This window comes from Chelonoidis abingdonii, chromosome 23, assembly GCF_003597395.2.
Source record: "Chelonoidis abingdonii isolate Lonesome George chromosome 23, CheloAbing_2.0, whole genome shotgun sequence".
Classification (NCBI taxonomy): domain Eukaryota; kingdom Metazoa; phylum Chordata; order Testudines; family Testudinidae; genus Chelonoidis; species Chelonoidis abingdonii.
In genome coordinates this window covers 7,146,523-7,157,198 of record NC_133791.1, presented here as the reverse complement: position 1 = coordinate 7,157,198, position 10,676 = coordinate 7,146,523, and the positions used below count along the sequence as shown (strand labels likewise).

The 10,676-nt window shown below is 52.0% G+C and overlaps 1 protein-coding gene across 1 annotated transcript in view; it reads left to right on the top strand.

Annotated features, from left to right (window-relative positions):
* The first annotated feature begins 732 nt into the window (after positions 1-732).
* Positions 733-10,676, top strand: part of VWA1 (von Willebrand factor A domain containing 1) — a 28,968-nt gene continuing 19,024 nt past the window's right edge. The window contains exon 1 of the mRNA XM_032780026.2: positions 733-977. Coding sequence (XP_032635917.1) covers positions 905-977 — 73 coding nt within the window. The 5' untranslated portion in view covers positions 733-904. The remainder of the gene's footprint in view (positions 978-10,676) is intronic.

The window sequence follows — 10,676 nt, the reverse complement described above, 5'->3', positions numbered from 1 at the left end:
CTGAGTCCCATCCCAGTGCTGGGGAACAAAATTCTCCTTCCTTCCAGTAGGACAAAATGAGGCTGCATATATTAGGCTCTGCAGTCACTGCTGTGGATCCATCCTGAGATCTTTGGTTCATGTCCCTTGCTACATGAGTTAAAGGAGAAACCCTCCAGCAAAGTATTTAAACATCTGCTTAACTTTAAACAGTACCCACATGCATTGCTGGGTGGAGGCTCAGACGTGCCTATGCAGCAGCTGTCACCTGGACCAGCCACAATGGGCAGCGTAGCCTGGCACACCGCGCACCTGGCTGCCACCCTCCACCCCAGAGGGGGCTGTTTTTCTGCTGCACTTGGGCATGTCAGGTCCAGGGATGGTTCCTGGGCACAGCTGGGAAGTGAGTCTGGGCCTTGGGCTCCTGGTCAGTTTAGGGGCAGGCCAGAGTAGCACTAAGACCTGGTGGAATCCTTGTGGTGCAGCTACCCAGTATCACCGGTGAGAGTGTGCACTGGGAGGGGGCATTTCCCCTTCTTCCTGCGGGCCAGCTCACGGGAGAGGGGCGCCCAGTCTTGGCTTTTCTTCACTGCAACTGGGCTGGAGCCCCCGGCTGTGAACTCAGCCCAGCTCCAGGCAAACTCCGGAGGCGAGTTTAACGCAGCGGCTGGGGTGTTGCATGGGCTGCTCCTCCAGCCACTCCTGTCGGGGGGGAGGATTTATGACTTGGGAAGGGAGGGGACGTGTCTTCCCGAGCCGAAGTCCGCAAGAGCGCAGCAAAAACTCTCCGGACCTGGGGCTCTGATCTCCCGGCGCCAGCGGCCAGGCTCGGGGGGCTGCGGGACCCTGCCCCGGAATATGACTGAGCTCCAGCCGCTCGTCTGCCTTCAGAGCGCGAAGCTTTGGGATCGGAGGTAGTTTTGCCATGTTTGCCAGGACGGCGCTTCAGCTCGCTCTGTGGCTGCAAGTTGCGCTGGAGCAGAGTCTACCTAGGAAAGGTGAGTGCTTGGAAATGCTGGGGTTAGTCAGGGCTATTGACCCTGGAAACGCCATCCGGGAGTTTTGCACTCGAGTTATTAAAGGGGGCAGGGGGGAGTGAACCCTCTGCAACCGCCCCGGCAGGGAGCAAACTTGGCTGCGTTATTGTTCATTGCAGCAAATAACGTGCGATTGCAGCTCTCGGTCCGGTCCGAAGGAAAGAGGTGCCTCGTTCTTTGTTACAGAAATCTTGGTTTAAAAAAGAACTGCCGGTGCTCCAGCCGCGCCTGCTAATGATTGAGGTTTCACAACTATATATCCTCCTCTCCCACCTTTTCAATATTTTTCCTCCGCCCGTGTGTTGGGGGAAAGACCCATTGCAAACAACAGGGGAACTGGCAGTGAAACCGACAACACGTTACCTGCTGTCACAAGCACAAAGTAACCAACGTGGAAAATCAGGGAGTGGGTGGGATGTCTGGAGTAACTTGTCACTTGAGACAGTAACGAATAAAAAAAGTTTTCAGACAACAGAGTGGGGTTTAAGTCTGCAGCGTCTGGTTAATTCTTCATTTGTTTATCGGAGGAACCAATTCCAGGCTTTGAATGTTAGAGTAACAGTAGCTGAAGGTGGATTTCCCGGGGGTGTTAGGAAAGCATCCACGCCTGCGGCATGGAGGGCTGTGTGAAAGGAGATGGACAATCTGGAGAACAGATTCTCAGCCTCTCCTGCTGGGGGACTGAAGCAGAGCTGAGTAGGCAACAGTTTTCCCGTCCTGGGGAAAAGTTATTGAATCCAAAAACGTTCCCGTCCCAAATCCGAACAAAAGATGAAACTCGTGAACATCTTTGCAAACCGACAGTCTGGAAAAGAAACAGTTTGGCTCCATCCACACATTTCACGGTGATGGTTGTGAAATGTTTTCTTGTGATGACTCTTTTATGTATGTATTTGTTCAATAGATACATATTACTAGAACTAGCTTATTTCGCGAAAAAAGGCATTTTGAACCCACATGACTGAGATTTTTTTCTTTAAATGAAAAATGTTAGTGTTGAAACTTTTTGAAATGTTTTTAAAATGAGATTTGTCAGGACCGACCCTTGCCCACAAACATGTTCCAATTTTGAGGAATTGGCAACTTGTGACCCCCCCTCCCAAAAAAAAGCGACGTCTAAAAATTCCTGACCAGCTCTAGTTAGAAGCCTTCAGGGGCAGATTCTGCCACCTTTACTCAAGATAAGCAGGACCTTGCTGCTGGCTGCGGTGGGACTCCTTGCAGAGGAAAGCACTGCTCAGTGGAAGAGGGCTGGAATCTGGCCCAAGTGACTTCATTTACCAAGCTAGATTCCTGTGCCCAGGCAGGCATTATTGCTCCTGATGCTGGGCCAGGACTTGCTGATGCCTACACAAGCAGAAATGATTATTCTTATTCATTTAACCAGCCCTAGTAACGTACATGGCACTTGTTTAGCCTAGCCTAAGAGAAAGACCTTGCTTTGAAGAGGAAATTTAAAACAGGGCAAGCCTAGCTTTATAAAACAGATGCGGCTGACAGGAGAAGCAAAGTTATATAAGTTGCAATCTCGGTTTCTTTGCTTTAGTTTTACAACTCTGCCACGAAATGCAACTGCTGGTCTGAGATTATTTTCCAAAATCCGACTGCTTCACTCTTCAGTGTTTTATGGCTCCCAGCAGAGGTGCCTCTAAAGTTTTGCAAAAAGTGCTCTCGAGAAAACCATCTGGTTGTGTGTTGGATGGGCTGTGGTGCGTGGCTTAGTTTGATTTACCAGCATGGTGTGGGGTGGGCTGGATTGGCAGGCAGAAAGTCAGTCCACACATCCCTGGCTGTTCCTGGTGCTCACACTTAACACTCTTGTGGCTTCACTGTTAATTGCAGCAAACAGTGCAAGGATGTTATTGCGTGGCCAGTGGCGTTTCTGAGCTCCCAGGAATGACCAGTCAGTGCATATTCAATAGCCATCGTTATTGGAGAGCTGCCTCTAAGACAGTGGGGTGCATGACCTGCAGCATGCTTAGGGCCAGATTCTTATCTCAGCCCCACCCACCTGGTGCCAATCTAGAGTTCCACCCCTCATTATTCTGGGTTTACATGGGTGTAATTGAGATCAACATTAGCTGGTCATTCTAGATTTACACCAGTGGAAATCAAAATCCAGCCCATAGAAAGGAGAACATTTACAGCCCAATTCATCACTGCCCTATACCCTCTGCCATCATTTACTCCCATGCAAAACCCTTGTGGAGCAGCAGTGGTTGCACTTTGCAGCTGCACTGTGTGATTGACACCAGCACAATGTATGGCAGAGAGCAGCACTGAGCCGGGCCTTTGGGATGGACAGATTGCTGTCTGTCTTCCGGCAGTTATGCTGCCCTGAAAATACAGATCCGTTGGTGAGTGTGAAGACAGGAAACAGCAGGTGAAGGCAGGCTGAACCTGGGGTTTAGCGGCAATTTTAGCACAAACTCCTGGAAGAGAGTAGCTAATTGAAAACCATGAGGTTGAGAGCTGCTGCTGCCGTCAGCCCTGCTCGCTTCACTCTCTGTGTCGTGGTGGGAGCATGTAAGATTATTGCCTAGACACAGTGAAGTGGGGCTTCTTCTTTGGAAAGAGACCTGGCCATCTTATGCGGCTAGCTTTGGGGGCATGCGAGGGTGGTATTGGAGACATGAAGTGTATAGTGGATGCCATTTAACTCCCGAAGTGAGTGCTGGGCACTGCGCAGGGAATGAGAAGGGGAATGGAGGTCACCAATCCAACCTATGCAGCAGCTAGCCCAGGAGGCCACTGTCCTTCCATGCACACTTTGGACAGCGTCCCACCTGCTCATTCAGCCTCAGCAAAGAACTGCGCAGTGCAGAGAAACCCCAGTCAGGCAGGGTGCACTTGGCTCACATTGTCAAGCTCTTCTCCACTTCCACGAGAGCTAGAAACTTCTTATTTATTTATTAGTGGAAGCTGAGATTCTCTCCTGATCACAGAACTCCGGGAGCTGGTGCTTTATGCAAAGCACTAAGTACCACAAGACAACCATGAAATGTGGCAACACTGCTGTAGCCTTAAAAATCACTTGGCTGAAACCTGAAGAGCTATTTCTCAATCTGTAGCTTAGATTTGGTGCACACTGACTGCCCCTGGCTTACCCTGCAGAACAGCTTTGGTCTTTTGGTTGTGTGAGCATCCCTCGTTTGGAGAGATCTGTTTGATCCCCTACACCCTCCATCTCCCAAGCAGTGTGGTCCCTTTCGCTTGTCGTACAGCCTCTCCTGTCTCTAATCTGCCTGGCACTCCAGAGTAACACCCCCAGGGCTGGGTTGATGGTAAAGATCCCCTCTTGGGAGATTGATGCTTTTGCCCTAGGGTGAGTCCGTCTCCTCCCATCTGTTCGGACGGGGGCAGCACTGAGAACAGAGCCTACTTTCTTCAGCAACCAAACTGCAGATCTGTTTCTGAGGGTGCTGGGTTTTTCCCCTTAGGGCAAAACAGTTGGGGGTGGAGGGACTGGCAGGGCTGGAGGTTTTAAGGTACAATTAAGAGACTGGTGACTGATGTCTCTTGGCTCCTGAGTTTGCGCCGTTCTTCCTACAGTTCTGAGTCCCATAGAAATCAAGCAGCACACCGTGCATAGGGTGACACTGCTGCAAGGGAGGGGAGTCTGGGCCAGCATCATCCTCTGGTATCTCAATTCAGGCAGGAGGAAAGCTTTGGCCAGCTACGTTCTCCCAGCTAAAGCCAAGCATCTCGAGGGTCCCAGTGATCTCCACACTGATCGCTGGCAGTCGCAGAGCCCGCACCTCGCTTGGCTGGCGTGCATGTTACAATACAAAAAGGTCTGTGAGTGGGAGAGTGGGGCTGCGCGGCTCTGCCTTTTGTTTCCAAAGACCTGGGTTCCAGGCCAGCCTGGGGTCACAGTGACATGAGTTTCCCACAGTTAGTCCCCAGGTGAGGCGATTTTTGTGCCTCAGAATAAGGGGTATGAGGTGCATTGGCCAAGCTGCTGCAGGCGCTCAGCAGTGGTAGAGCAGACAGTGCTGCAGAGCTCTGAGCCCAGCAGTGGAACAGGGTCTCCTGTCCCAAGGCTGGAGCTAGTTCCACGAAGCATGTTTTAAGGAAGTCTCTTTACCAGTTGCCAAGAGACCTTTAAAAAAGCAATCCAAACCTACCCGCCCTAGCTAGGCCTGTGTATGTTTGTTGCTGGCCTGGGCTGCGTCGATGATGCTGAGGCAGGTTCCTTGTCTTAAAGATCCCGCTGGAGGTGAGAAATCTCAGTTTTCCAACCAAGCTTTGAGGATTAATCACATTTCAGTGTTGCTTGGAGCATGGGCTGATTGCAAAGCACCACAGGATTAACCAGCGGTTTGAGCCGCTCGGGGTCCCCTTCCACCTCTGACGAAATGTGGAGGATGAAGGAGAGGGAAGAACTGGTACAATTACAAGGACGTTAAAAAATTAAAATGCAAAGGGAAGAGCCTGAGAGCCTTGTAGCGTTTTGTGCTCCTGTCCCATGCTTTACCATCCAGCTCTAGTGCCAACTGTGAAGAGAGAAATTCCCGGGGGGGGGGAGCAATTTATTTATATTTGATTGGGGTTAAGTGTCAGGGACCCTGACCCTGATATAGCTGTAGTTCTTGTTTGTTTTTTTATAAAGGAGCAAACCTGCATATCTCAGCCCTAGAGGGGAGGGAATCAGCCATTCTGTGGTACCCATAAATAGCTGCAAAATATACGCCTGCCTCCTTGCACAGGTTCTCCAACCAATCAAATCTAACCACCTTCCAGAAAGTCCTGTCTGGAAGATGTGGTACTTCCTGGAGTGCCAGACAATCAACATGCCCATTTCCAAGGCAGCATGATGGCTCTATCTAGCCTTTCAGTGGGTGGTGGCATCATCTGAGGTCTGGCAGGATGCTGGTTCACATCCCTCCTTTGATAGTTTCCTCTTGGGAGTGGCTGCGCTATGGGTTTTTTACTCAGTGCCTTTCTTGACTGCTGAGTGACTCAGTAACACTGGCAGGTCTGGGTTTTTACGGGAGCCTTGTTCCTCGTGGGGCATGCCTTGCTTTGCCCAAGGAGTTCGAAGGCACAGACTCCTTGGGCCACCTCCAGTCCCAGGCCATCCAGACCCTGCCAGGGCCAGGAGCCATTGCAGCTGTTTGTTGCAACATTCAGAAAAGTAAGTGATACCCCTCTGGCGGATGGGGGTAGGAGAAGAGACAGGGAAACAGATGACGTCACTCCAGGAGATGGCAACTGTGCTGCCAAGCACTCTCGCCCTGGCCTGCCAGCCAAGCAGCTGGCCCTGCCGTCTGACTTGGGCGTACAGCAGTGTGTGTGACCCAGCAGGGGAAAGCACAGGGCAGTGGCAGCATGAGTGGAGTGACTTGCTGAAGGAATCCAAACACGTCAACCAGCCAATGTGGAACCCTCTGACCGAATGGACTGAAGTTAGTGGTCAGGGTGTACATATCGCCATGTATGTCACTGGTTTGAATCTGGTATTGTCTGACAATCTCTTCTCAGGTGGGTCGAAATGTCTCTTTCTCCAGAACCCCCATTGGCTGCAGCCTTGTTGGCAGACTCAGCGGAGAGACCAAGGACTCAATGGGCTATGGGGAGTAGATTTCTGCCCCCGAGCTGAGGCCAGGATTGACGCTTGTGCTGCCACTGCCCAGGCTGTGCCAGTTTTGTGAATAAATAGCAGATCCCTCTGTGTGGTTTGTTGGTCCTGTACCTACTATAGGCACTCGTGTGGCTCAGTGAGCTGAAGGCTCGACACTTGGCCTTGAGAGACCTGGGTTCTATCCCTTGACTTGATGAGTAACCTCAGGAAAGTCCCTGCCTCAGTTTGCCCATCTGTAAAATGGAAACAGTAATGCTTACCCCATCTGTGGAGCGCTTTGAGTTCTCTGGATGGGAAGTGCTGTGTCAGAGTTAGGTTTTACAATGAATTATTGCCCTGCTGCAGGACTGCCCCAACTCTTGACATTAAACATGGATTCAAATGTCACTGAAACGGACTCTGTGTTGTGGTTTATTCTGCAAACGGATCTGTAATTCTGCAGGGCCAGTGGGTGTGTTTCTGCACCAGGCTGAGGTGGCTGTGATGAACGTAAGCTCTGTGAGCACCTCTTCTGGGCATCTCCCACATAGTCGGCACCCTCTGACTTCAATGCTGTCCCTTGTCGGGTGGGATTGTAATGAAGGGGATTCGCATGTCTTCTGCTGCCGGGTCATGGTGTTCTGGAACGGCTACGTCATCCCGCACATCAGACCCAAGACAGGTTCATGGGCTAGTCAGCCACTGGCCTCGGGAACCGGGTGCTGCTTCCAGGGAAGACATGCAAACAGCAGGCGGGGAGGGTCATTGTGGGGCTCTGGTGACTTCAGGGCATGTTGCCTTTGGGATTTTCAGCTGCAGATGTCTAGATTGAAGAGCTAACGAACACAATCCCACACACGCTTCCCGCCATCCTGCACATGTGCTCCGGCGCCCGTGCTCACGTGTTCTGATGTTCCCAAAATGCTCGCGCCGACATACACAGGCCCCCTGCCCAATACCAGTCCCAACTCACATGCCCGACACACATGGCTGCCCCCAATGCCCTTGACACACTGCACCCCTGCTACACACACCCTGAAACACACACGCACTCTGAGGCACCCCCTGCCACCACAGGATGGGCCCAGATCTAACCTATGCCGAGGATTAACAGTAAAGTGAAGGCACCTAGCAGGAGAACCCTACATCCAGACAAGGGTCCTGGTCCTGAGCCAGCCGGCCTCGGAGCAAAGGGGTGCACAGGGATGAGTTTGTGTCCCCGAGATGCTAATCCAGCATCTGTGGGGTAGAGACTGAACTCTCCAAAGAGCTTTAGAAATGTCCTAGATGTTTAAGTTGGGAAAGGCCAATGAGGGCACGTGGCCCGCTCCCCACAGGTTTTTCCCCCAGTGGTGCACTTACATTTGGGACAACACACTAGCATTTCCATCCTGCGTGCAGCGTGGCCACTTGGAATTTGATGGGGTAGAATATAGACCCTCCTGTTTCCAAAGCACCCCCTGCCACTGGACTAAAGGAGAATCCCCATTAGCTGTCAGCAGTGTAGGGGGTCTATGACATGCAGCTGAGTAGTTGCCCTCCCACCCACCTAGTGGGAATGGATTCCCCTCTGGGCAGCTTTCCCTTCCCGTTCTCCTCTGGCGTGGCCTCTTTTTCGGGCTGTCAAAGCAGGGGGAAAGGCCCTGGGGGCTGGCCTGAGCCTGTTCCCTTCCTCCACTCCCACCTCAAAGCCCTTCCTGCTTTTCTATTCCTGACCCCATGTCCCTCACTCCTGTCCCCCAGCACCCGCTCCTGTTCCAGTCCCGGACCCACATGCATTGCTCTGCCAATGCCTCTCAACCCTGCCCTGCAGCCTGCCCTGGGTTCCCCATGCAGATCTGGCAATGCCCCCTGCCTTGCTCTGCCCTGCTCTTCCAGGGCTGTTTTTCCAATGCCCCTCATCCTTGCCATGCAGAGCCCCATGATCCCAGTCACTGGTCTCCGTAACGGGCAGGCTGCCAGTCTTGTTGAACAATACCCTATTCAGCGTTGTCAGCCATTGTGATTTCTTCACAAACCTTGCGATATCTGGTGGGGGGGTTAAAGCTCCAGCTCCCAGAGTCCTGTGATTACATGAGAATCTCAGCTTTCATTTGTGGAAAAGTGGGGAGGAAGCACTGGAAAATCTGACACACACACACACTCCACACCAAGGCTCAAAACCCAGAAAGACAATAAAAAGACCTGAAACCTTCTTACTTGAAAAACATTTCCAGCTCACTAAGCCAATCTTGTGGCTGTTTGAACTCTTGGAGTGGACAATACTGTTAGGGAATGGATTGTGGTTTCTAGCCACAGTTCTCTTCTGACCTGCAGTCAGCTGAGGGCCCAGTGCTCAGAGAAGCAAGACTAGCACACTGCAGTTCCACACTGCCCAGCAGAAGCATTTTCAGTCCATCTTCCACCGCTTGGTGTTTCAGCCCCCTAAGGATTCATGCAGCGCAGACAGCGTTTTTTGTAATAAGGGTCTGAAGAATTTATTAAGTTCTGGGCCCAGCCCCGCAGCCGTGAACAAATAAGCCAGAGAGAAATGCTGCTATCACAGCAGATTCTCCATCATATTCTCTGTCCTCCTCCGCTTCCCCCGAGTGCTCCGTTTAACTAAGCTGTGAAGAGCAATAATGCTACCTTTCTTCTTGGAGGATCTCCCAGAGCTGTGGGCGGTTAATCCAGGGCTCACCCCCCAGGCACTGAAATGTAGACCCCTTTTGGGTAGGGAATGCAGCGGGATCACACAGCAGTCTATGGGAGATGTGAATAACAACTGGCGTCGCTGAAATCATCAGGGGAATTTAGGTCACTTGGATGGGACTGTGCTGGAACTGACGATACGAGGATCACGCATGGCTGATGGGAGATTTAGTCAGTTGTGGGTTAATGTGAGGTTCGGGCATCATTACGAGAGACTCCTGCAGGATCCTTGCTCTTTTAGGAGGACATCCCAAGTTTCACAAGCAGTTTCCATGGGTTCATTAACAGCTATGAATGATCTAGATCTGGATTGTGTGTCTCCTCTGGAAGATGCCTCCCAACACCATGCTGGCCCACTTTGCTCAGAACTGACCCAGCGGGAAAGTGTCACCTACTGAACCATCAGTACCTCTTACAACCCACCTTTGCACGGGGGAGGAGTGCGTCCAAGTGCTGACCAGTCCCCACCCTATTCAGTGTGGAAGATCTGATGAGCTCCTACCTGAGGTGACACAGCAGTGGGGATGGCTCTTTGTCGGAGCTGAGCTTTGACCAAGTGCAACCAAGTGCAGCTCGTGGCCCTGATTGGCTCTTTTTAACAAGCAAAAAATAAATATGCCTAGCGCTCAAGCCCCAAAGGTTGGCTCCAGATAGGAATGTCTCTGAAGTTTGGGTGAGCTTTGGAGTTCGGGCCCACCTCTAAAGTCAAGAAGCCTGCGAGAGTCTGTACGGTGTCTCCTGGAGTCTCCAGAGCAGCACACTCCAGCCTGGTTCTCTGGCAGAGTCGGTCGGCGCATATTCCAGGCTGATAGAGCGGGACTGTTCGAAAGCACCAAGTGCATTAGGAGCGCACATCCTGCTGGCTTCTGAAAACCCCAGCTCCTGTCTGCATTGACCTTAAACACCAGCTCTCCTCCAGCACCACTCCACAGGGGATATCGGCAGTGTACGCGCTAGTGAGGCCAAAGCACTGGCGTCCCTCCCATTGTGTCCTGCCCACCTGCCTGAGAAGGGTGAGACGCAGCCATTAAAACGCCAGCATCTGGGCTACACCAGCGCTCCTGCCTGCAGAGCTGCCCCAGCCTTAGTGGGGGCCAGTCAGAAACAGGACTGCTGGTGGGAACCTCCGAATGGGCAAGAAAGTCTTAACGACCCTAAAGCAAAGGGATGCGTTCGGCGAGTCAAGGGAAGGGCCGTAAGCCCCAAATTTTACACCTGCTTAGCCCCACAGAGGAAACATGTACAGAGCCTTGGACTGTCTCTGAAACCCCAAGGTGGCATCTAGGCAGCTGCTGGGGGTTGAGCTCTCTGAGTACTGGGAAATGACTCGAGTTTATTTCAGTTGGGCAACTAAAGATTCAGACCCTCCACCTGATGGAGGATGAACTGCGATCAAGGGAGGCCTG